The sequence below is a fragment of the Phlebotomus papatasi genome, chromosome 5 (assembly GCF_024763615.1).
Source record: "Phlebotomus papatasi isolate M1 chromosome 5, Ppap_2.1, whole genome shotgun sequence".
NCBI classification, from domain to species: Eukaryota; Metazoa; Arthropoda; class Insecta; order Diptera; family Psychodidae; genus Phlebotomus; species Phlebotomus papatasi.
Genome location: NC_077226.1, coordinates 3,409,206 through 3,437,202, shown reverse-complemented (window position 1 = coordinate 3,437,202; position 27,997 = coordinate 3,409,206). Strand labels below are relative to the sequence as shown.

Below are 27,997 nucleotides of genomic sequence, written 5' to 3'. Positions count from 1 at the left end.
ATTTCGTGGGAATTCCCGTGGGAATTCCGTCTGTTTACACGGTAAATTTTCATTTTCCTCTGGAGGAAAATCTAAGGATTTCCTGGGATTTTCTGAGGTGGATTTATGAACCTTGTAAGTAAGAGATTTTTTTGGTATAGTTGGATAGTCGATATGGTTTGCATGGTACAGTAGACTCTCTCTCAATCGGGAATATGGGACAAAATGTCATCCGGTTTATCGATAGATTTGGGCGTCAAAGCCTTTGTAAATTCCACAAAAAGCTCTCAATTATAAAGAATGACGATAAAATAGGAAAAACTACAGCGAATTTGAGCAAATTACCTTCATAATTAAACGTGAAAATTGTCAACAAAATTTGTCGCCCGATTGAAAAAGAGCCGATTGAGCATAATTGAACATAATTTTTGTGTGCGAAACATCAAAGCTTTCTCCTAAATGAGTGTTGAATGTTCTGACACATTTGTGATTTGCTCATGCGATGTATGGTCAGCCGGGTTTCGTGGCAATAATTTTTGTCCAGGGGAATTTTGTGGCAAAAGTGTATGAGAAAAAGAGAAATAACATCAAATATTAGTTTAATTGATAAAAATAGTCAAAATAGTCATTATTATTTCACAATTAAACTAATAATTTTGATATATTCTCAACAATTTTATAGAAATATATTCGCATGAGATTTTGGCGCGAGTCACGAACAAATAATTTTTGACATTTGGCCCAAATGCGTGTCGATTTCCCAGCAAAACTTCGATCTGCAATTCTGCACTTTTGAAATTTTAACGTTTCTTGTCATTCAATCGGATACTTCGTGTGGCTTCGGCATAGTCGTGCGACTTCGTGAGCATCGCGAATTTCTTTCGTGTTTTCAAACCATTTCCTTCCCATCCCATTTCCTTCCATTTCCTTCGTATTTTCTATTATGGCTGATTTAATAGTATTGTATTATAACATTATAATAATATTGTAAAAAAAGAGAGTATTCACGTAAAATTGTTGAATAAAAATTGAATTTTAAATAAATTGAAATACATATTTTTATGAAGTTAAAATAATGTTTAGAAACATTAGAAAGGGTAGAAGAAATGTAGAAATCATCTAAATACTCTAAAGAAATTCTGCCGATAATTTTAAAATTTTCTATAGAAATTCTGCAGAAAATTCTGCAGAATTTTCATACAACGATCGGATCCACCTTAGAACAAAATTCTGCAGAAATTCTGCTGATTTTTCGGCAGTTAGTAATTCAAATCTGACGAATTTCTGCAGAATTCTGCAGAATTTGCCGGGTGGGTTTGGCTGGATCTTCGTTGAATTTGAATTTATATTTTCGAACATCGAATGTCATGTAAAATGAACTGACGTTTCCATTTGTGACAATCCGTCATGGTGACAAGTGTCAAAACAAAATTCAGCATTGCGCATGTGTGTGTGTAAAGAAGTGGGGAAATGTTGCTAAAACTGCGAAAAATGACTCAGAAAATGTGAAATCGTGGAGAGCTACGCATCAAACATACAATTTATAACAAAAAAAAAAAAACTGACAAAATTTTTATAAATAATTTTGTTAACACTATCGTACGAGATAGGAAAAAAAACAAAAGAAAAAACAGGAAAGATATCCAGAAGGAAAATATTTGAGAAAGCCTTGGAAGGAAAAAAAAAAAGAGTAATCAAAGTTTTTATTTGACATCTAAATTTTTTTTTCTGGTCGAAGAAAAAATGACGTTTTAGCCTTGTTTGCGAGAAAAAGACAAAAAACAAGGGAGATAGAAGAGGACAAGTAGTCCATGATATTTTTTTCGTTTTGATCACTTCGTAAAATTGTGTTGTAATTTTTGCCAAAGAGTAAAAGAGACAGTCTCTCAATAATGTCCGATGCAAAATGAAGATGGAGAAATTTTGCCAACAATCCAAGTGGTATTATTCTGTAATTATTTGTCTTTTTTTTCCTTAGTAATGAATTCAATTTGTTGTATTTTTTGCGCCGGGGTAGCCGGGAATGGGGTGATGTATTTTCCAATTGGGGTACGCGCACTGGGATGCTTCCGTTTGGGGCGCGCTTGGGCTGTCAGGAATATCTTTTATCTCCCTCTGCCGTGGCAACCATTTTGTTTTTCCGTCATATTTCTTATAAATTTGCCTTTTTGTTTTATTCTTTGTTGTCTTGCTGTGAATTTGGGGCCCCTTGCGGAGCCTTTTTTCCTAAAATCCGAAATTGCCGGAAAATTGTTTTTGTCAATTGACTCGACAGGGCAGTATTCAGGGGTAATTTGTACTTGATGACGCTTTGGTGACGTAGCATACAGTGACTTACAAAAGAATAGACATTTACCAAAAAAATGGATTTAAATGAGCAAAAAATTACTAAAAAAAAAACCTAATATTAATTAAAAGGTGTCAAATTAGTGGTTTTTTTGTATTATAATAATTTTCCACATGGAATTTCTACATGAGAGCTTGTAGTTCATTTTCCGATATTCCCATGACAGCTGTCAAATACATTAAAATGTTTAAGGAAAAATTAAATATTTATTTTTATTATTTTATTTTTAATATTATATTATATATTATATTTATCATATTATTATTTATTTATTTTTTTTTATTTTTTTATTATTTTAATTTAAATTATTATTTATTTAATTTTTATTATTGATAATAAACGCGCAAATTTAGACATGGTAAAATGAATTACTAATATACCAATTGGCATATACAAAAATATTAAATAGTGTTTTGGAGCTTATATATTTTTTTTTAAACTTAATATGGAATATTGGTCTTAACATTTCTTTTTGTGAAACCCTTGAAGGCAAATAGGTGTGATTAGAAGGAATCACACCTAAAAGGACTAGGGGAAGTGCTCATAATTTTGGACAGTCTGCTTATAAGCATCGAAGTTCCAAGTTTGAAGTGCGATATTTTCTATACTAATTGACATTTCTTGTTACTCTCTTTTCAAAAGGGTTGTTTAGAAACTTAGCAAGCTATTTATCGTCTTATTTTTTATTAAAATTAGTTTTAATACGTTTAAAAATGAATTGATAAGTAGAGGTGACCTTGGCTCTTATTTTGGACAACTTGTTTATTAATTTGGCCAACTTGGCTGTAAATTTGGACAGCTAATCCGCCTCAATAGGATGCCCATTGTTCTTCATTTGATGAACCAATCTTACCAAGTCCTCTTCCTGGTCATGTAAGGGAAACGTAGAATGTCACAAGAAGCCCGGAAACTTTCCATATCATTCATTAAAGTGAGTTGACTTCGATACTCCAAGTACGTGCAGATTCGCTCATTCCCTGACCTTTCCGGGAGCCTTTCAAGGCATTTCTCGCTACATCCCTTTCGTAGAGATGATGCTCCTTTGTTTCTCCAGGCATTTGTCCAACCTAGTCAAAACAAAAATCTAAAACTCCACGAAATTTCGTGAGAAAAACACCTGTCCAAAATAAGAATCATCACCTCACTGGTGAATGTCTTAAAAAATTTCCCATTTTTCACACGAAAATTATAATTCACAAGGCAAATCTCACTTCAGGTCAAATGTACAAATCATCAGTAACGTGAATCAACACAATATTCAATGGATATTCAATAATATCACTCAAAAACAGCGAACAAACTTTGTTAGTACTTCACCAAAACTAAATAAGACTGAAGTAAGCTACGAAGTCCTGTCATATTTCTCGTAAGCAATTGCTCACACTGAATTTTCAACAAAGCAATTTCAACTCAAATCATATTCAAAATTTAACGTATTTAGTGTCAAAATCGTCCAAAAAGAACAAATATTTAGATAGAATTCATTATTCATCAAATATTGGAATAAAAATCCATCATTTTAATCAATTTATTTTTAGTGTCCAATGTTATCCTCAAAGTGTCCAAAATAAGAAACTGGACAAAATTATGAGCATTTCCCCTATTTGTCCATTTTTACGCTTTTTTTTTTAATTTTTCAATGTAGAGTAGGGCAACAGCCTTGCCCTGGCCCCCCTTCCATTGGGCTTTTAATTGTTTTTTTTTTTTTAATTTCTATAAGATTCTTTTTGTATTGACATTGTACAAATGAGCAGTAAAACATCAAATTTGGAGAAGTGACTAAATTTACAACTTTTAAAAGCAGTAGAATTTTCATGCAACTTTCGATTATTATGTTTAGAAAAATTAAGCTCATTTTTGAAAAGATTTTTATTTTTTTACTGATTACTGACATTAACTTTGATAAATGAGACCGATTTTAGTGTAATTTTTTCCCTGTTCTCGTACACATTTCAAGAGATATCTCCGGAACTACGTAGGTTGCCAATTTAGGGTTTTCGGTTGCTTATTTGTTATTAAATTGGCTTTTATTTTATATTACTATTATTTGCTAATTCATTCTACATTGACAGTAAACACCTAATAAACCCAAAAATTTTTTTCGGCACGCTAGAAACATATGGGAAACATAGGAAATGTCATGCCCCTGATTTCTCATTTGTTTTTGTCTTCATTGACGCTTCTAGGGGCGGCAGGTGCCCCCGAACTGCCCCTAGCTGGGTACGCTCATGATTAGAATGTTTAAAGAAAAATTAAATATTTAACATTAATATTTTAAAATAAATAGATTAAATATTTAGGAAGAGAAATAAACATTATTTTCTCTCTATTTGGCCTTTTTTCATCTGTTTTTTTCTTTGCCAAAAAGGATAAAAACCCAAAGTACACTATTTGACAGCTGTCAAATAGCACTCGAAAATCCTCTTAAATGAGTTTTATTTGAAATTTTACTAAAAAAAAATTATTTTTATTTAAAAAAAAAAATATAAGGAATAATTTAATGCACAGAAAAAAAAAATATTTTGTAAAATTGTTCGTAAATGTTTGTGAAATCCTATGGCAGGCTTCCTAAATGCTCGTGAATCGAATAACTCACAAACAAGTTCGTTCTCAAATGATCATTTGACGAACATTTTTTTGTACTTTTACAAACATTTGTTTCGTAGATGTTCGTAACACACACAAGAAAATGTTGGCAAAATTTTGTCATTTGTTCGTAAATTTTTGCCAGACAAACAAAAAATTTACGAACAAATACGAACACATGACAAAATTTTACGAACATTTTCTTGTGTGTTTACGAATATTTACGAACAAATGTTTGTGAAAAAGTACAAAATTTTACGAACTTGTTTTTGAGTTATTCGATTCACGAGCATTTCGTAAGTCTGCACATAGGATTTCACAAAACATTTACGAACAATTTTACAAAATATTTTTTTTCTGTGTGGTTATTGTTATTTTATCAAAGTTTTTAACACACAATTTTGATACAAAAAGAAATGAGAACGAATTCAGAAAAAAAATGGTGTTTCTACAAAGAGCCCAAATGTCATTTTGCCCTCAAACGTCAGCCGGATAACTAAGAGCCGGGTTTTTACAATTTTCTACGTCTAAATTACACTGCCCTCATCGTAATCCGGATGGATTTTTTTGAATTTATTCAACGTCAAAATTTAAAAAAAAAAAAGATTAAAAAGGACAATAGGGTAAAGTGATATAAGTTGGACATTGTGTTACAAGTTGGACAATTCGCCGGTACAAGTTGGACATGGCTTTTTCCTTGATACAGTAGAGTCTCCTAAATTCGAACGCTCGGGGGGTATTTTTGACATTTCTCACCTCCCAAATTCGAACGATTTTTTCAAAACTAACGAAATTTGTGTGAGATTAAATTGTACTTTGAATCAAATTCCCGTACTTTGTCGCAAGTCTTAGTGGTAACATACTTCCTTTTTATTTTACACGACCATAATGTATGTAAACATTCAGGAAGAAGCACATAAATATGATTTTTATTCACCTAGAATACGGACCTTCTAACATAACCTCACAATTGACATTTTGAATCCAAACGGCGTTCGAATTTGAGAGATTCAGATTTGAGAGACTCTACTGTAAATACAGTACAAAATTTGTTTTTAAGCACAAAGAACCAAATTATAAAACTAAAACATTAAAAATATACAAATAAAAAAGGAAGTATTAAATTTATCAAGACAAAAAAAGCCCTGTCCAAATTGTACCATTGCATTGTCCAACTTGTACAACTTTACCCTAATTGGAGAATTCTATGCTAATATTACTTCATTTATTAAACAAAAAAAAACATCGCAGGATAATTCATTTTCATTGCTGTACTAAAGTGCCCACATTGAATAAAAGCTGTATAAGAATTTTCTGTAAAATTTTCTCTCTGCAGGTTGTTTTTTAATCGCGCTGAAAAAGACGGAATGACAATGAAAAGAAAAATGGATGATATGAAAAAAGAGACAATATGCCTCTAAAATTGTTCAAAATGAAATGAATGATGCGTCCAATTGATGCTAAATGAAGAAAAAAATACCAGTGAAATTTATTTGAAAGACAGAAAGGAAGAAAGAAAGGAAGAAAGAAAACTAGGTTAAATGATGGATAATGATAAAATGTGTGATGAAAAGGAGGAAATTGATTTGGAAGATGGAGAAATTGAGTCAGATGGCGAAGTTGATAGTGCACCGATATCGCAGCAACAGCAGCAAATGCAGGATGATGGAAATGGTCAGGGTGAGCAGGGTGCTATCGATGAATGGGCAGTTCGTGTTGAAAAGGCAATAGCCAATGTACTGAAGAAGGATGGTATTGAGGTGGCTGAACCGACAGTTGCCAAAGTAGTACCAGTCATTCCGGGACCATCAAAACGGCCACAGGGCACTAAGGATGATGTCAGTGGTCAGAAGATGGGCAGGAAGAGAAAGAGGAAGCGCAGTGAAGGTGGCGGCGGAGGCGGAGGATCGTCCAAAGAGAGACGAAAGGTACCACCAAAGATGGCAGATGCAGGAAGAGATGAAGATGACTTTGAGATGCTGTGCATCAGAGGTGGAAGTCCACCGAGACGTGATTGGGACTGTGAGTCCGAACAGAGTTACTCAAGTTACTCCAGTCAGGAGTCAGCTGGTGAATACCGGCGACCAAGAAAGAGGCAGAGGGACAGAAGACGCGGAGGGGGCGGCGGTGGGAAACATTTTGAGAAACGACGACATGATTCTGATGTAAGTTCGTTTTTTTTTTTTCAACCTTTTATTTATAGCTATCATTCCATTTAGACCTAGATTTAGATAACCATTCAATGCCACTTTTCCAATTCAATGTGCGCTGAAATTTTGATCCTAAGTCCTTCAGACCAATTAGTTTGACATTGTTCTTGCTGAAAATCCTGGAGAAACTCTGTGATTTTATAACTAAAGCTGTCAATACATTAGGAGAAAATTTCATCAATATTCGCAATCAATATCTAATATTGACGAAAATAGCCTACACAGAAAAAAGTTTTTTGTAAAAATTTGTAAAAAGTTTGTAAGAACTGTATGAAAATCAACGAACTGGGAGTTGGAATTGTCTTCCAAATTCCATTTCGTAAAAAAAGGTTAATTTCACCTCCAAAAGGTTGTTAAATACAAATTATCCTCCGAGGTTTGCTAAATTAAACTCCATGGAGGTAAATATTTGTAAGGTGGGGAAATGAGCAGTACACAGGGTAACCCTTCAGTTCATACTTATCCAAATTGTATATTCCCGTACTAATTTATTTTAATAAAAACAATTTATTGATTTCCTGAAAAATATCATATATTTCACTTTTAAAATATAATAACATCTCATTAAAAAAAAATTAACATAATCTTTACTTTCTGGTAAATTTATCAAATTTTCATATAATCTTTGAAACGAAACGTATTTGGCATTTGTAAAAATTTCTTAAGCCAGAACTTTAAAGTAATCAAATGTAATGCTGCAAACAAACCATTTGGATTGGCTAAAATTGGATTTGCCACTAAATAATTTTGATTGATAATAACGTGATTTGAAACCGCTGAATTGTGTAACTGTCACTTATTTGTGTTTATCAATTTTCCAAAATATGAGAAATGTCTTTTCTGTTTGGTGCTCTGGCTCTTGATAACCGGCTTCCTGAACCACAATGCCCGCTCAATTGTGGAACATATATATTTGGTAAAGTTCCGGTTCTTACTCGACTGATCCAGCCTGTGAAATTCCTCTATGACTGAGGACTTTCATCACAGTTTTGTGGTCTTCTAGTGCTACTTCCTATAATCCGAACTGCATTTACTCCGTGAATTTTCAATTTTCCTATGAAATACCGTTTGCCTGCATAAAGCTAATTTATTTAATGAATCCTCGAATTTGATGAGATTATCTTACAATGATGTGTACAAAAGATTCCATGAAATATCTGTGGTATTCGTGAAGTTATGATTTAGTTAACTGAAAGCAATCTCAGAAAATGTTCCGATGAGCCTGGTAGTAGATGATGTAGAAAAGATGGTAATGGAAATCTTGCGGATTTTGATGGACCACTCTGCTTGACTGCTACTACTCCTTTGGGAATCCTTCCGTTGTCCATCATTCGTAAGCTCTGCACTTGGTGTTGGGAGCGCTGATGAAAGACATCCCTCTGACTACTGTGCGATGTTGGCGAATCCTTCGGAAAAGTTTTAAATTGCCAGGTTTTTATTCTTCTGGAAATAAAAAAAGTGCTTCAATTTATTAAACTCTTATGGGATTTTGACAAATGCAAGTAAACAAATTATGTTGCTCAACTTACCCGTTGCAGCTAATTTTCAGATGAATATTTGTCACTCCAGTATAGCCATGTTCCAAGACGGTTCCTTTTACTTTCTCGCTGAATTTTAGGACACAAACGACAAAAACAATTAAGTTTTCCCATTTTTACGAACTTGCTACCTTAATGTTTTGTTTTTCCACTTCTGTCAAACGCGAATTCAGCGCTTGGGTTGCCATATGATATCTGCAGGTTTTGGGCGGTTTTTCTTAATCCGAATTTGCTTCAACCTAATTTTGCACAGCTTTTTGGATTAGAATGAGAGTGAAATGCCCATATGTTGAACGCAAGCGAGAGAAAGAGAACAAACATTTTAGCCAAACCAAATGACACCAATCGAAATAGTTTGTTTGCAGCATAACATTTCATTTTCCTCATCATCAAGAAATCTTGATGATTCTCATCTCCAATGCATCTTCAATACAAATCACTTTTTTAAATAGTTTAAAAATTGTTTTCTGTCTTGCGACTTTTGAAAGGATCACTTAAAACATTCATTATCAAAAACGAATCTTCTATTTCAAGTATTAATTTCATTTTTGTTTTCGAAATTAGTTTTCATGAAATCACAAATAAAAGGCGTCATTTTTACAACTTCAAATCTAAAACAAACTCTACATATCATATCAAAATTATAGACATTGTTTGTTTTTTGTTTTAAAATATATAAATTCTATCTCTTCGTATGAAAAGAACAAAACTTTCATTTCTAAATTACCTTCACTTCGCTTGTGAAAATTGAGACAATTTGCTCTTCCAGATTGTCCATAATCCGGCGGCTCAGATGGTTGCTCCGGTTCGCGATGTCACGCAAAATTAATGCCACAAGTTCATTTCGATATCTTTTTGTGAACATTTGGTTCTTATAATATTCCTTTTGCACAACATGTCCCTCAGAGCATTGCAAAATAAGTGTTAAATCAGGAAATATTCATTCCTGGTGATCACGAGTCATCGAAGTGAGGTTAGATGCCTCCTTTGCCCCATGACGATATTAGTTCTCCTCTGCCTCCAGTGCTTCCTGAACAGGACGTGAAGCTCTGTGGCAGGGAGGATTTCGTCGATATCTCTGTCCGTGAGGTCCTCCAGAAACGAATAAGTAATGCACCTTTCCGGGAAATAAAAGAATAAAGTCAATTTCACGTGTGTAAAAGAAATTTTTAATTCACTCACCCTGAAGTGTTGGAAAAGCTTCTTCACAAACCTACTTTACCAATTGCTGAAGGAGGAGATGATCTTCCACTATTTCAATCTCTTCTAGTGTCTGTTAATCACTTTTCCACAGTTTTTCAGAAAACCACGCACTAGCACAATTGTTTTTCACCCAGGAATAAAATGGCGACTGAATGGCATGTCAAAATATGTCATATGGTGGCATGGTGCACAAAAAATTGACAAAAAATTACCTCCTTTGGGGGGTATATTTGTATTTCAGATCCACAACTATAGCTCTATATACAATTTAAATCTCTACTATAAATTGACCTCCCAATGGAGTTAAATACTTGTAGTTTTTTGACACAATTTTGTATGATTTACAAATATACCTCCCAAAATCCACCCAATGTACCTCCCTATTTGTTGTTTGGAAATCAACAACCCTCAATCAACGAACTTTGTACAAACTTTAACAAATAACTTTTTTCTGTGTACACATCGATCCCTCAGAATATAATCCGAACAACTCGCGAATGGCCAACTTTCCAGGAGAGCGATTTAAAGCTGAAATTTGAATTTGTTAATAAATTAATTAATTAAACTTCAATTTCCTAATATTGTAAATCAAACGAAAGGATTCGATAATAGCTATCTTAATTCCATAAAATTTTCACAAAATAATGGGTATTTTAATAACTATTACAATATTTTCCGAGTTGTAACATATTTTTCCTGAGCTGTCATATCAAAAGCTTCAGGATAAGACCCGAACACCCCGAACAACTCGAGTTTTCCCACGCTGTTAAAAGGCCAGGCCACAGAGGAACCAACATTGAAGGAAAAAGTCGTTTTTCTGCTTTTGTAGTGATGGTCGCCAGGATTTGAAAAAAAAAAAACGTCGCCGAGATTCCTTTTTAAAGTCAATTTGTGAAGTTTAATTCAATGAAATTTCAATGAAAATTGATGTTAGCATAAAGGAAATAGTTTTTGGAAATAGTTTAGTGACACAGAATTGGTTAAAAGGCGTGATTTGATAGTAAAAATCATGTGGAATATCGGTAATTTATGAATTGGAATAGAAAATTGGTGAGTTATGGAAGCATTTGTGACTATTTATTTTTTGAATTGTTCGTGGAAAATCCTCGGGAAAACGTATTAAAAAAGTGTTTTTCTGTTGTCAAATAGAAGATGGCGGACAGTGCCCTTTTGCGACATTTGTGGTGATATTTTTTTACGCAATTTTCCACGGAAATAACCAAATTTTCGTAGTAAATTCATTAAAAAAATTATTAAAGAATTGGCCAGTGAAGAGATTTGTGAGAAAATTCTGTGATTTTTCCTGTTTTTTTTATCTTGTGTATTTTTAGTGTGTAAATTTCCCTGCAAAAAGAGCATGCAAACTACATTTTTCATTTTTTTGGGGCTCTTGGGGGTTTTTCTCAGTCATCCTGGCATTCTAACTTTTCTGGAGGGGGCCCTAGAAATACTAGGTAGTCTCCCAGAGACAATCCGTGTGCTGTTTCGAAGCCCTCCGGACACTAAAATTCATTCCATTAGACCACCATAAGTGTCATTGACTCGAAAAAATCCTTTTTATCCTTCTAGAAAATGGATAAATCTCACATCCTTTACATTGTAAGGATTCTAGATTAGTTTCTTTTTCTATGTAAAGGAAGAAAAGAATAAAAATATTGTAAGAAACATTAAAATTTTCCCATTTTGTATTAGTGTTCGTTAACCCGTTGTCTTTTGGTCTCAAAAAAACACGCAAGTTTTACAAATTTATCACAATTATCGCATTTTTCATATTTATTAGACCTCTTGCAACAAAATTAGGCAGGAAAAATTCCTCAATAATAATTAAAATTCTTAAAAACATTAAAAAAATAAATGCAACATCAGCCACTTTTTTTTTAGTGTTGCCAGATTCGAATGAGAAAAAGACTTTTTCCTTTAGTACTGGTTCCTCTGGTTTCGATATCATTCCCCATACGCATCACTATCTATGTATAGCAATTGTACTAAGTAAATTTTTTTCCAGACATTTTAACACATTAATACTGGCATAAAATGCCAGTGCAGATATTCTCCACAAAAAAAAAAAGCAATTTTTCAATAGTTTTTCTTTCCGTAAGACGTTTACAGCAGTTCTAGGACTCATAAATTATTTTTTCAATATAAATATTTTCTAATTTTTCTTGTCATTTTTATATAAATTTTATGAAAATTGACAAAAAATGCCAAAGTGAATTTTTACAGATTTTCGTAGAAAAAAAAAGCCAATTTCTGTTGAATTTCCTTTTTCCTAGCAATTTGGCAAGGATCTTAGAACTCATATCTCTATCTTTCCTTTAAAATTTTCAAATTCTCATATATAGGGGAGACTGGGGCACATGTAACCATTTTCGATGCATGCGAATTTGAGGTGATTTTCCAAGGACACCGTGATTTTTTGGAAAATATTTTTTAGCTCATGTTTTACCCTTGGGTATAGGCAATTCGTCGAGGGTAATGCGGATGCTGGAAAACAATTGAGTTTTCCATAAAAATAAAATTTGTGTCATCGTGCATTTTTCTCTTTTCACAAAATACCTGGGGTAGAAGTAACCACTTTCTGGGGAGGATGTAAACACCTTTTTTCCCACCCTTGAAATTAACTTTGCACCACTTTCGATTATTTTTATTACTTAAGAGATATATAAAGACTGTATATTTTTCAAAAAATCATGACACTTTTTACAAAGAATATTTAAAATAGCAAAAAAACTAAAAGCATGCATATCAAAGACATTTTTCAATGGATTTTCCCCATATTTTGACATCATGTGACTTTTTATTGAACACAGCGCCACCAATTTTTTTCGTAATCTATGAATTATAGATATTTCGCATGAAGGTCAATTTCCCGCTCTTTTACCTACTCATTTTGTGAAATTGAAATTGCCTGATTACATCTACCCCAAATGCTGTTTTCTGACCAATTATTAATTCTTTTGAAATAATGAGAATCTCAATTTGTCTAGTAAATGCATAAATATAATCCTAAAAGATGTAGGAAAGAACTGGTATTGCTACATTTCGATTATTTTACACAATTTTTAATTTCCAGGTGGAAATCCAAATGATCAAAATAATCGAAATATCAACATTTTCAGGAAAATGATTTTTATTTTTAAAGTATATTAGGATTTTATTGACCAATTTATCTGTGGACATACATCCCCATGGTATCTATGAATGCTTATGGATTTTATCCTCTGGAGTCTTAAAATTAATGAAAAAAATCACAGTGTTTACAACTACCCCAGATTACTACTGCCCCAGTTCCCCCTATGTCGTCAGTTAAATCAGCATTTGTCGTAACTTCCTTTTGACAACTTTTCAGGAGACGAAATTTTCAGTTCATCATTATTTTTCTTAAAAATGAGCCCCGAATGCGATACTTTTGAGTCAAAATAATAAAAATGGCACTAATAAACTGTAAGTTAACTCGAGAAAATCTTTATAAAATTATTTAAAAGCCGAGATATTGAGATATATGTTAGAAGAGACACAATAATATTTTATCGTAACTTGCATGTTTTATAAAGCCGTAACTTCCAATGTATGGAGATTCTGGAAGTTACGACAATTTTCTAAAATGTATTATAGCAATTTCAATGACTCAAGTGATAATAAGTGCCTTTATTTCACTAAATTAGTCAATAAAACTGTGGTCCTTGTCCCTAAAAGCTTTTATTTCATAAGTTTTATTGAATAAATTTTGTGCGCCACGTCGCTTGTTTTGTTTTGAATTAATGACAGATGGGTAGGGATTTTTTCTCACTTTTTTTCTCGTAAATATTGAATTAAAATGATTTCATGTTACACTATTCGCACTGTCTTTCGATATTTGGAAGAGTTTATAAACGTTTTATTGAGAAATATTGCAATTTTGCTGCAAATTACAAGCCACGCAAGTAAGCAAAAGAAGTTACGGCAAATGCTGATTACACTGTGCGACACGTTGTGGGTGTCTTTGACGAGAGTGCCAAAACTTGTTAGAGGGTCATTTAAGGACCTCAAATCTGCAATCTGTTTGTCCGGGTCACCTCTAGATTTTTTTGGAAAAGCATTTTTTGTTTTTTGCTGTTTTATAAAATTCAAAAATTCATATCTCCGGTTCTAATTATCCGGTGATAGTCACATAAAGCTAAACTGACGCGTAATTTCATCCTCTATAACTCTTGTGAACATATCAATCATCTACGATGAAAATGAAGTATATTTTTTAAAGATTTTTTGAAAAAGGACACCCAAAATGGTGCATTTTTCTGTGTTTTTTTCCATCTTCTAGTAATTTTCCCACTTTAATAGAGCATTTTATATGTCAAATAACTATGCCTAAAAGTTAGAGAATTTAATATTCTTTCATTTTCTTTTGGTTTGAATTTTCTATCATAATTCGTTTATTCACAATAATTTATTGAAAATAAAATGCATTATTATAAAAATAAAATCTCTTATTATATATAATTATTTGGTATCTTTGTCTAACCTACTGAAGAGCATTCTCTTTTGCCCTCTCACTTACAAATTTCATATAAAAAGAGGCGAAATGAAAAAAAGAGACGTATATAGAAATAAATAATATATAAATAAATAATGCACTTTATTTTCAAGAAATTATTGTGAATAAACGAATTATGATAGAAAATTCAAACCGAAAGAAAATGAAAGAATATTAAATTCTCTAACATTTAGGCATAGTTATTTGACATATAAAATGCTCTATTAAAGTGGGAAAATTACTAGAAGATGGAAAAAAACACAGAAAAATGCACAATTTTAGGTGCCCTTTTTCAAAATTTTTTTAAAAAATATACTTTAATTTCATCGTAGGTGCTTGATATGTTCACAAGAGTTATAGAGGATGAAATTACGCGTGAGTTTAGCTTTATGTGACTATCACCGGATAATTAGAACCGGAGATATGAATTTTTGAATTTTATAAAACAGCAAAAAACAAAAAATGCTTTTCCAAAAAAATCAGAGGTGACCCGGACAAACAGATTGCAGATTTGAGGTCCTTAAATGACCCTCTAACAAGTTTTGGCACTCTCGTCAAAGACACCCACAAAAAGGTAAATTTTGTCGCACCGTGTTATTGAAAATTTTGTATGGAAATTTGTCGTAACTTCTCCAAAAATGGAAGTTACGACAAATTCTGATAAATTTTTCTTAATTACCGTGTAAACAGACGGAATTCCCACGGGAATTCCCATGAGATTTTCCATTCCGGATGGGAATTCCGGATGGAAATTCCCATATTGAACTGTCAAATTTTTACCATCCGCTCTATGCGCCTCTGGTGGGTGAAATATTCAATTTTCTAAAATGGAAAAAAGCTATCTCGCTCGAGATAGCTTTTTCTTCCGGAGAATTCCGAAAATTTAATTTGGAGTGTTTTTAAGCAAATAATATATGAAAAAACATATAAAATCTCCTGTAGTGATCAAAACATTGATTTTAAAAGCAAATTTGAAATCGAATAATAATACTATAATAATTTTGAAAGGATTAGTGTTTCTGGATTAAATTAAATATTCATCAATAACATTTCAGAAGAGGTTTGAATGATTGGAAAGGCAGATTCAAAATTTTTCTTTTTCAATAAATCCCATTATTAAAAAGAATGTAAAGAATATAATAATGTAGATAAGGAAATACAAAGAATAGTAAGAACTATCGAAGTTCACTGATGAAAATTATAGCCAGAAACCATATAAACTGCCTTTTCGGATATAAAATATTACTTTAATATTTTTTATTGTTTACTTTTTTTTGGAAATAAAATTTTAAAATATTTTACAGTCTTCTTGTTTTTTAAAACAATTTGTATTCAATTATTATACAATTAACTAATTTTTGTAAACATCTCTGTTCCGATGAATTGACTGCTTGGTCACCCAGGGATATTTTATACATTTTCTTCCAACACTTTATAAAATTTTAAATTATCAGCACTACAATTAAATGAAAATTAATCAATAGGTCCTATCAGCCAAGATATCCAAAGCCTGTCGTTGATTTATCCACTTTAATTGGGGGTTTTTGACAAGATATTTACGCTATAACAACGTTTCTAATCATTTCTCGAGAAATTTTAAAAGATTTTCCATGAAATGTATTAATAGATAATATTACTAATATCCTTGTGGTATAATAAAGCCACTTTAATAAAATAAAGTACGTAAAATATCTTCTAAATACACATTCCGTTATTTATATTCGGAAAAAACAAAATTTGAAATTCAAATCTTCGGAGCATTTTTGTGTTGCGCTTGAAGTCCACCAGAGGCGCATAGAGCGGATGGTAAAAATTTGACAGTTCAATATGGGAATTTCCATCCGGAATTCCCATCCGGAATGGAAAATCTCATGGGAATTCCCGTGGGAATTCCGTCTGTTTACACGGTTAAGGGCACTTACGATAATTTTTGTTTAAAATAATTTTTATTGGGCTTATAAAAGTTTCTTTTTCACAAGTGCGTTTAATAAACAAAATTATGCTGATTCCAAATACAGTATATTTCTCAAAATCGCAAAAATGAAGTTACGACAAATGCTGATTTAACTGACGATGTATCTTCACAATTTTTTTTTAAATATATCTACGCGCTCGTACGACGATTTCTGTGCTATTAGTTTTGTTGAAAAACCGTTTCTAAACCGGGTAAAAATCACGTTTTGTAGTTTATCTCGAAATCTAAGCATGCGATTTTGAAAATGTTATATTTATATTGTAGCCCAGAAAATTTAGACTAATTTAAAAAAAAAGGAATCAGGATTTTGATCGACTTGTCCTTGAGATATTGCTGTTTAAAGATTTCGATTTTAAGAAAAAGTGCTAATAACGTCAGACGGGAACAAAAGCGGGAGAAGATTGCGGTCGAACAGGCTTTTCACGGATTTTCACAGGATGCGAATTTTTTCCTGGATTTTCGGAGGGCGCATTTTTTCGCGGATTTTCACAGTTCACGAATTTTTTCGAGAATTTACGCCGGGCGCGAATTTTCTCGCGGATTTTCGAGATCCACGATTTTTTTCGCGAATCTTCACGGGGCGCAATTTTTTCGCGAATTTTCTTGGGTCGCGCATTTTTTCGCTGATTTTCACAGATCACGAATTTTTCGTGGATTTTCGCAGGTCGCGAATTTCTTCACGTATCTTCGCGAATTTTCGCGGGGCGCGAATTTTTTGCAAATCTTTACGGGGCGTGATTTTTTCGCAGATTTTCGCGGGCAAATTTTTTTTCGCGAATTTTCTTGGGCCGCGTATTTTTTCGCTGACTTTCAGAGACCACGATTTTTTCGAGGATTAACGCGGGGAGTGTATTTTTCGCGAATTTTCGCGGACCGAGCATTTTTTCACGGATTTTGGCGGGCGCGTATTTTTTCGCGGATTTTCATGGGGTACGATTTTTTTTCGCGAATCTTCGCGGGGTACGAATTTTTCGGGAATTTTCACGAGGCTTTAACTTTTTTTTGAGGATTTTTGCTGTATACGCGTATTTTTTTCTCGGATCTTTGCGGGCGCGTATTTTTCCCCGTATTTGTGCGGTACGCGAATTTTTTCACTGATTTTCGCGGGACGCGTATTGTTTCGCTGATTTTCACGGGTCTTCTCGGATCTCGACTTACCCGAGAGTATTTCCCGGGGCGCGTATTTTTTCTCAGATTTTTCCCAGGGCGCATATTTTCACGTGGCGCGTATTTTAACGGATTTCCACGCGGCGCGTATTTTCACGTGGCGCGTATTTTCACGTGGCGCGTATTTTTGCGGGGCGCGCATTTTTTTCGCGGATTGCGAATTTTTGCGCGGATTTTCACGAACTTTCTCGGGTGGTCGCGACTTACCTCGAGTATTTTCCCAGGGCGCGTATTTTTTCGCAGATTTTCCCAGGGCGCGTATTTTCGCGAGGTGTGTATTTTTTCGCGAATTTTCACGGATTACAAATTTTTGCGGGGATTTTCACGAACTTTCTCGGGTCGCGCCTTATCTCGCGGATTTTCACGTAGCTCGTATTTTCGCGGGACGCGTATTTTCGCGGGACGCGTATTTTTTCGCGGATTGCGAATTTTTGTGCGGATTTTCACGAATTTTATCGTGTCGCGACTTACCTCGAGTATTTTCCCAGGGCGCGTATTTTTTCGCGGATATTCGTAGGTCACGAATTTTTCGGGAATTTTCTCGTGGATTTTCGCGAGGCTTGAACTTTTTTGAGGATTTTTGCGGGGCGCGAATTTTTCGCGGATTTTCGCGGGTCGCGTGTGTTTTCGAGAATTTTCACTGGGCGTGTTCTTTCACGGATATTCGTGGGCAATAAATATTTTCCTGGAATCTCACGGATCGCTGACAGAGGCTTCTAAACTGATCTAAAGTTGAGGCCTCTATCTCTCATAGTTTCCGAGAAAATCGACTTCAAAGTTTTTCAGATACTTTTATGCATTTCTTATTCAATTTTCCTTATTAATAACGATAATATGTTACATACAGTTATGAATTTAAATTTGCAATGAAGGAATCGTACCTCTATAAGCTGATCTAGGCTTATCACTGACTTATTCTCTACGTTTCTAGGATGAATGTCCTTTCTATCAGGTATCTATGTAATATTCACCATTTGCTGTATCATATTCACTTCAGTATTTCCTCTTGGTTCAGTGTTTCGAACTATTTCTTGCTACATTCTCATTCTGCCCTTGCCCTTAACGGAGATTAACTCAATTTGGGGATGCATAATGGTCCTAAAAGGAGACCTATGCGCAGCGGTTTCGCAAGGAATCACTTGCTTCAATGCAGTGTAATCTAACACTAAACCCTACCGACTGTTCTAGTTGTTTTTCGGTTAAATTTGTCTTGAAAAAGAGGAAAAAAAATAAAATTTAACATTGAAAAATATATTTTTACATGCAAATTTTAAGAAATTCATTTTATTATTATTATTATTACTTTATTTAATCACAAGAATAGGGTCATCCCTTTTACAATTGTGATAATTAAAAAAAAAAAAATCAGAAAAAAGAGGAACATAAAAAAATAGAAAATGACAAGAATTCACAGAATTAAGAGTGTTCAAGAAACAAATTAATTGCTTCTAGGATCCAGCCTGAAGATAGAAATTACTAATAGTGATACTGTTCTGTTTGAATATGTGGTAGATTTAGTGCTAAATGCACATTGATGGCATTGAATGGATATACTCGGTCTACTTATTGATATCATTTTGGGGCTATTGACCTTAAAAAATTAAATTAAATTAAATTAAATGTTTGTAGAATGAATCTCGTCATCAGCACAAGATGGAACTCTGCAAATTTTACCTGATGGATTGCTGTGCAAAGCGCGAAAAGTGCCTCTATATGCACTCAGATTTTCCCTGTAAGTACTACTATCTTGGTCTCAATTGCATCAATCGGGACACGTGCAAATTCTCCCATGGACGTCCACTATCAAATCAATTGCGTAGTATCTTGCTGAAGCACCTTGAGACAGCACCAAAGGAGATTCTTGGTGATTTTCCCCGTCTTGGACGCAATCATGCCATCAGTATGATCAATGTTACACACAAAAAACTAATGGCTGAATTTGAGGAGGTAACTGTATCAACTAATGTCAATCAAGATACCAAAATGCCAACAGGAAAACCAAGAAAGAGTCGTTGGTGCGGTGATGCCAGACAGACAAAGAATCAACAGGCAAATGAGAATGTTCTGAGTCTAAAGCATCTCACGAATGTCCTTACGCAGGATCAAATTGATCGGATGGCAACGATGGGAATTAAGACTTTAAATGAGGTTAGAATCCTTTCTGGCCCTTTTTTCGGTTCTTTTTTTTTTTTTTGGCTTTTTTGTAATGAAACTTCTCTTTTTTTGGACCAGGTGCAACAGCTGACTTTTATGCAATTGACAGAATTGGGCCTGAGTGTTCAGCAACTTAGTGAGATTCAACTGAATACAATGAATTTTGTTAAATTGGGTTTAGTCCAAAATCAGGCTCAAAGTACCGTTTCCGGTCCGACGGACACTGGGGAGAAGACTGAGGTAGGAGCAGGAACAGGAGGAGCAGGAGGAGATGTTGATATGAGAAAGGTAGAACAGGAAATAGCATCACCGGATCATGATGACATTCAGCGGCATCAGCAGCAAAGTGGTGGAAGTATTATGGAGGAGGATTTGCAGCAACTGAGTGTCGTGCAGGAGTGCATTGTGAGGGCAGCAACAGCATCACCGGATGGTGAACATGGTGGACAGGATGAGCCAAAATTGTTAATTGATGAATCATGGGAGAGTGATGAAGATGCTGCGGGTGCATCGGCACAGAAGGATGATGAAAAGGGAAAATATTGTGATTCAGCTGAGCCATATTGGCCACCAGCGCCACCTGTTGTCGAGGCGGCTGACATGAGGAGAGTGGTGGGAGGTAGTCTAGCCAAAATTGACTATACATCACAAATACTTCCACCGCCAGAGCCAGAACCCGAATCAATTGCACCAATGGATCATGGTGAGTACAAAAAAATACAAATTCAATCCCACTAACGGCCTAAGATTTCAGTCCGGCTTCCGTAATATGGACACAGAACTATTTTTCGCCCCTTTCAAAAGTCAATCATGACATTTCTGAATCTTTCGATCGAAGTCGTTTTTTTTTTGCTATTGATCTTGCTTGACTTTACCAAGGCGTTCAACAGCATTCCCCTTATGATTTTCTTTGCTTTAAGGGCATACCAAAGTAAATGAAAGCTCCAGTCCAGGAATGAGCTTTGAGAATCCGCCATGATTTTTGTGTTAACTGCGTGGAGAAATTATCAAAGTCGAACAAAATCAACGAATAATTGGATATTGACCCGTCAAATCATTGCTCTACCTTCCGATTTTTTTTACTCGGAAGTTTTTTGAATTGTAACGGTATATTCTAGTACATTCACCGTATAAAAAGACGGAATTCCACGGAGTTATAATATGTATAAGGAGATATCACAAATTCAAAAATGTATCCATTTTGACAGTTTCGAATCATGCGGCTCTCGTTGACAGTTTGCCGACTGAAAACTTGTTTCTAGTGGAAGGATGTCGTCGCAATTTTATTGCAAAAAAAAAAAACTAAACTGTGAGTGATATTTAGTGAGAAAAAGTTACGAAATTACATCGAACAGACTGGGATTTTTTACATGGTCATTGCTTTTTTACACGTGGAAGAAATATTCAAAAAAATTGCGGCATCAAACCAATTTTTGCATCAAGAAAATGATATTTTAGTAAAATTAGCCAAATTAAAAAAAATACCTTGAACAAAAAGAAAAAAGCAATTGCCCGGTCCAGAGGAACCACTACTAAAGGAAAAAGTCATTTTTGCATTCGAATCTGGCAACACTAAAAAAAGTGGCTGATGTTGCATTTAATTTTTACTGTTTTTAGGAATTTTTATTATTCTTGTGGAATTCTTTTTGCCTAATTTTGTTTAAAGAGGTCTAATAAATATAAATAATGCGATAATTGTGATAAATTTGTGACACTTGCATGTTTTTTTGAGATCAAAAGACAATTCCTTAACAAATACTGATAGAAAATTGGAAAATTTTTTATGTTTATCGTAAGTTTTCTATTATTTTCTTGCTTTACAAAGAAAAAGAAACTACTCTAGAATCCTTACAGTAAGGATATAAGATTTTTGCAATTGTTATAGGATAAAAAGGAATTTATTTTCAATCAGTGACATTTATGGTGATCTGATGGAATGAATTTCAGTGTCCGGAGAGCTTCGAAACAGATCAAGGATTATCTAGAGGGCTACCTAGAACTTCTGGGGGGCCTCCTCAAGAGCAAAGACAATGTCAGGATGACCAAAAAAAAAGCCCTCAAAAGCCACAAAACAGATGACAAATATTGTCTGCAGGGCAATTTTCGAGAGTAATTTTCACATTAAAAAAAACACAAGAAAAATCAGTAGAAATCACAGAATTTTCCAACAAATCTCTTCACTGGTCACTTCCATAGCAATTTTTGTAAACTTACTTCGGAAATTTGCTTACTTCCGTGCAAAATCACGTCAAAAACATTAACAGAAATGTCGTAATGGGCACCGTCCGCCATCTTCTTTTTGACAATTGAACCGTGTCTTGGTGTATTTTTTCGAGCAACGCAAGCACTTTTTCAAGACGCTTTCCCGAGGATTTTCCACGGCCAATTCAAAAAATAAATAGTCACAAATGCTTCCAAAACTCACCAATTTTCTTTTACAATTTACAAATTACCGATATTCTGCATATTTTTTTTCATAATTTTCGACGAATAATGAAATGTTGCAAAAGTCGCTGGACTACCCATATTTAGCCTATTTTTACTGTCAAATCGCGTCTCTTAACCAATTCTATGTCACTAAAGTATTGCTAAAAAGTATTTTCTTTATATTAACATCAGTTTTCATTGGAATTTCATTAATTGAACTTCACAAATTGACTTTAAAAGGCAATCTTGGCGACGTTTTTTTTCAAATGCTGGCGACTGCCACTACAAAAGCAGAAAAACGACTTTTTCCTTTAGTGGTGGTTCCTCTGGCCCGGTCAATTGCTTTTTCTTGACACTTCCATATCACATAGTCCGTTAACATTCTCTATTTAAATTCACTGTTCGAAATTTCATCGACCACCATCGAAATCAGTTGATGCCAGGAAAAATCAAAACAAAGGATATTTTACTCATAAAAGTCTTGTGAAAACTTTTGAAATGTATTTAAAATGAGTCTAGGCATTAGTTAAATTAAAGTTTAGTATAAAATACATGTGAATAATGTGAACTAAATTGTTTTGAACAACTGAAAATATTTCCCGCCTTGGACATTTTACTTACACTAGATGGCGTTGTTCTCAGTGAGTTATTTAATCGAAAAAAATGAAGGTGTCATATCACTTTACCATTGTTTCTTTGAAAATCGATTAAAAGAGCAATGGCCCAGTCTGTTCAATGCTAATATATTCTTAAAGAAGTGCAGTGTGCCCTCTGTGGCCTAGTGTACAGTATAGTAGCGAAAAATTACCAAATAAATGTACATTCCACCGGTAAGTACAAAGTGAGACATTTTGGATGTTATATGTGCTCTGGACATTTCAAATTTAGCTTTCTTGCCTCTATTTTACCATCAGTGTATGGGAAATCTTCCAAACTACCTGTACTGTGGTGATCATAGAGAGAAACTGGCTTAAAAAAAAAGAGTTTTTTTTAATGATAAAAGTGAATGTTGCACATCTCTCACAAATGTCAGTGTGGAACTTTAAATTCTTAGGGGTATATTTTTAATATTTTGCTTTTGTGACTTTCAGATGGCCCAAAGACAGAATTTTGGCTGCAGAATGGATAAGAGATTGTTAGGCTTGAAGATAAACAGCACAAATTAGAGATCAATTCACATATGAAGTGTTCATTTTTGTACTGATAAGAGCTATTATAAGGGCACTAAGATTCATTTGTTGTGGAAGGAAAGGATGCTGTCTAAGAATTTCCCAGAATGCAGAAGACAAGTGAGGAAGTTTTGATCAGGATATTGAATGTGATGAGCTTAAAGAAGAAAAATATGGCCTGGAAAATTCCAGAATTGCTGAAGTACATATATTTATTGCAATGGTAAAATTATTGTGGCGGAAACGGAAGCGAATTTTGGAAAGGACCGAAAATTCTGTGGAATACAACCGATCTCCGCAACGATCGGTTCCACTCTGATCGGTCTCACAGAGGCAACCAACCTGTGGGAATCAGTTTCCACAGTAGCACAGCCACTCGACACATAATGGATAGTTATTAAATAACATTAATTATTTATAAATATTAAAAAATATTGTTTTCAGGACAAAGAGCGTTTGATGATAAGCGTTTAGGTATTAAATGACTAAAATATTTTTATTAAAAAAAAAAATATCGAACAAAGAGTAAAATAAATTAATTCTAAATGTTTTTATGGATGTCTATTATATTATTACTATAAAAAATACATATTTTTAGAAACAAAAACTTTAGAATTTTTAAAATTTAGCATTGACAAAATTTAAATTGTGTTAATTGCTCTGATTTTTAACAAATAAGTCACAGCTATGATAATGTCACTTTCTTGTCTATCTTGAAGGTACTATGAAATATATTGTTCATCTTCTGGCCTCTTTTTTTATGATCTTGGATCTTGGACATTTAAAGTCGGATTAGTGATCTCATCATTACAGCCAAAATTTGCTTTTTCAATTATATTCCGACCAAATTCATGAATTCCAGCCATTTATCATTGGTCAAATTCAAGAATTTGACCTGACTACTCGCTGTAGGCTGTCTTTATGCCATTTTAAATTGTTTTCTGTGAGAGAAGTCATGCAAAACAGTTCTGTTCAAGTACAATTAAATGTAAAATGAGGCTCCAGAGAGTATCTTCAGTTTTTGCTCTTAAAACTCACAATTTTAATTTTTTTTTATGGTTATAAAACTCAATATATAAAATAGAATAGCACACCTTTCAGAAAATATAATATTTACTTCACGACGGAGTACTTAAAGTTGATTTCTTTTGCATTTTGAAAATGAAAAATAGTGCACAAGGAATTTTGCTGAACAAAAGCTCAAAATGAATTCAAACCTTCAAAAAAAAAAAATGTTAGTAAGACTATGACTGCGAGTATTAAAGTAATTTTAAATAAATAAAACCTTTATTGCCTCACTAAATGCGATTTTTGTAATGCTACTCTGGAGTAACTCGAAAGCGATAGAGGGTTAATTTGCAATTTTTTGTAATAACTTTTATCCTAAGACGTCCATAGTGAAGTTTTTAAATGGGAAGACCCCTAAAATGTTGGGGCCCGGTTAGCGAGCGATATATTTATAATTTTCTCGATCGACATTTTCTTGCAATATCCTTCTTAACAACCTTCCTGAAGAATGCAAATCCCGTACTTCAAGCAATTTTTGCCCCCTTTTATTTCCTGAGGACACATTTGTGCCATTCATCTAGAGACACTTCTGTGGTTCTTTTTAGGTGTGATTCCTTCATAATCACACCTATTGTGATACTCCGATTTTCTAAAAGTGCTCCGATCGAGCTGAAATTCACAGGGTATACGTTTTGAACATCCCTGATGCCAAAAATGATAGTCCGCCATTTTCGGGTCCGGCCGGCCGTCCGTAGTACGCAATATCTCCGGTTTGGAAAGAGATATCTTCATAAATTTTTTTTTAAATATATCTACTTGCGCGTACGATAATTTCTATGTTATTAGTTTTTTGAAAAACCGGTTCTAAACCGGTTTAAAACCGGTTTTTATAGGTTTTCTAGAAACTGGCTTATGCAATTTGAACCATATTATGTTCATGTTGTAGCGCTACTTGAGTAGACCAATTTAAAAGCCAGTGATAAGCCTAGATCAGCTTATAGAGGTGTGATTCCTTCGTTGCAAAATCGGATTGTGGCAAACTCGAACGATATTTATACATTAAATTGTATGAGAAATGCATAAAAGTATCTGAAAATCTTTAAAGTCGATTATCTCGGAAACTATGAGAGATAGAGGCCTCAAACTTTACATCCATTTAGAGCCTCTTTCAGGCTTAATATGTGCAAAATTTCATTTGAAAATTAAGAAAATTGGACGAGATAATCAACTTTAAAGATTTTCAGACACTTTTATGCATTTCTCTTCCAATTTTCTTAATTTTCCAGTGAAATTTTGCACATATTAAGCCTGAAAGAGGCTCTAAATGGATGTAAAGTTTAAGGCCTCTATCTCTCATAGTTTCCGAGATAATCGACTTTAAAGATTTTCAGATGCTTTTATGCATTTCTCTTCCAATTTTCTTAATTTTCCAGTGAAATTTTGCACATATCAAGCCTGAAACAGGCTCTAAATGGATGTAAAGTTTGAGGGCTCTATCTCTCATAGTTTCCGAGATAATCGACTTTAAAGATTTTCAGACACTTTTATGCATTTCTCGTCCAATTTTCTTAATTTTCTAGTGAAATTTTGCACATATCAAGCCTGTAGGAGGCTTTAAACCGATGTAAAGTTTGAGGCATCTATCTCGCATAGTTTCCGAGATAATCGACTTTAAAGATTTTCAGATGCTTTTATGGATTTCTCATCCAATTTGCCTTATCAATAACGATAATAAGTTACATACAGTTTAGGAATTATTAAACGAAATTTGCATTATTTATGTATAAATATCGTTCGAGTTTGCCACAATCCGAATTTGTAATGAAGGAATCGCACCTTTATAAGCTGATCTAGGCTTATCACTGGTTTTTCTTTATAAATAAATTTAAAATTGAAAAAAAAATATTCCAACTTAGGTGATGCTGGAACATCTGTCGATGCATCGAGTCGTGATCCGCGAAAGAAAAGCGCAACACCAGGAATTACCGATGAAGGAGTACAGGAACGTCATCAGAGACCAAGTATCTATGATCAATCTGGATCTGCGTGGGACATTGAAGAGGCCACAATGGCAGAAATAGCAACAGATCAAGATATGAGATTGTCATTTGCTGAGGGTAGTGTTCGTGATGTTGATCTCAGGCTACCCTTCAAGCCACTCATGAAAAACTATGTTCCTGCCACTGAAATTGATGCATCGCTCACATCTCATGCTCCTCTACCCTACAAGGTCCGATGATTACAGCCATTTTCAATAGAAGACTGAGGGGGGGGGGGGTGCTAAGGTTCTCTATTTATTGACCATTTTGATACAATTTCAGGTAGTTGAGTGCGACATTCCACCGCCAGACTACCGAGAGATACGAAAGCGAATGCCAGTTGGTGGTGGTAGTACACAGGATCCACGTGTTCGACGAATACTGGCTCTTAAGGATCCAGAAGTGACAACAAATGTTGATCAAGTGACAGATGCAGTTGAACCAAAGCAACCAACCATTTCGGCTGTTCGAGTTGATCCACGACGAAAGCGTGAAGAGGCCCAACAAAAAGCACCTCCAGCTGGTGGCATTGATATACAACAGGTAAGACAATCAATCCTTTCTTCCCGTTTACAAATTAGGGATCTGCACACGGAGCAATCTTTGCGCGACAGCGCGCAAATTATTTTTTTTTCGACTTTTGCTCGCAAGATTCACTGTTTTGCGCGCAATTTCTTTTCTTGGGCGCGAATTGGACTGTTTTTAAAAATAATTTATTAAATTGATAATAATATTAATTATTATTATTATTATTCATCTCAATGTGAAAAAAAGCGTAAAAGATAAATGCTGCGCGAATAAAATATACTTTGCGCGCACTCCATGCGCAGATCCCTATCACAAAACTACAGAGAATAATCCTTTCTTTCTTTTATATTGTTGTTTTTGTTTTTGTTGTTGTTTTTTTTTTTTTGCCTTGATACAGGTCCTGCAGAAGAGTCCGTGGTATCGTGAATTGGGCAGTAAGAACAAGATAATGGTTAATCAACATTTAGCTCTCCTATCGGCCGAACTGAAACGTTTTGCAGCTGATGTTACACCGGGAAAAATATTTGATCTCACTGTTGTCACACATAATCCAACATTGCAGCATATTCTGCAGCAACTTGGAATTGGTTTAGGTGATTCAGGTCAATTTCAGTTGATGGAGGACCAACAGCAGCAACAGCAACAGCAACAACAGCAACAGCAGCAGCAGCAATCGAGGATGATGGAATGGATGCCACAGGGAGGTCCACCGCAAATGCGTCCGGGATTTATGGCACCACCGCCACAGGCCAGACCGGGACTTTTGGGTGTAGCTCCGCCGCCAATTGGACCAGGGCAGAATCTCTTTGAGACTGGTGCACCCTTCTATCCGCCCCAAATGCCAGATTACTTTGCCCAACCGCCACCGGGAGATGTACAAAGGCAAAGGCCACCATTTAGGCCACGGCCCGATCGTTGGGCACCACGTGGGAGGCGCCATTTTGACTCACAGCGCTCTCCGAGGCGCGATAAACCGAAAAATTAATTGTACATTGTCCTCCACTATCTTATTAATCCTTCTATTTTTCATCAATAATGAATTTGAAAATAATCTTTGAAATATGAAGAAATTTTAGATGAAATACAGAAAAAAAAAACTGAATAACACATTAACCCAAATTTTTTTTTTTTTATTTCTTCAACATTTGGCTATG

At 34.4% G+C, this 27,997-nt stretch overlaps 1 protein-coding gene across 2 annotated transcripts; it reads left to right on the top strand.

Moving 5' to 3' along the window:
- The first annotated feature begins 1,388 nt into the window (after window positions 1-1,388).
- LOC129808793 (protein suppressor of sable) lies at window positions 1,389-27,962 on the top strand. 2 transcript variants are annotated; one of them, XM_055858650.1, is made up of 7 exons: window positions 1,389-1,920; window positions 6,249-7,077; window positions 19,148-19,666; window positions 19,751-20,375; window positions 26,193-26,506; window positions 26,598-26,858; window positions 27,241-27,962. In XM_055858650.1, exons 2-7 carry the CDS (start codon window positions 6,454-6,456, stop codon window positions 27,826-27,828), a joined length of 2,931 nt encoding a protein of 976 aa, XP_055714625.1. In that variant the 5' UTR covers window positions 1,389-1,920; window positions 6,249-6,453; the 3' UTR covers window positions 27,829-27,962. The 2 variants fall into 2 exon arrangements, with proteins under 2 accessions (XP_055714625.1, XP_055714624.1); XM_055858649.1 differs by having other exon boundaries at window positions 1,389-1,930.
- The last annotated feature ends 35 nt before the right edge of the window (window positions 27,963-27,997 follow it).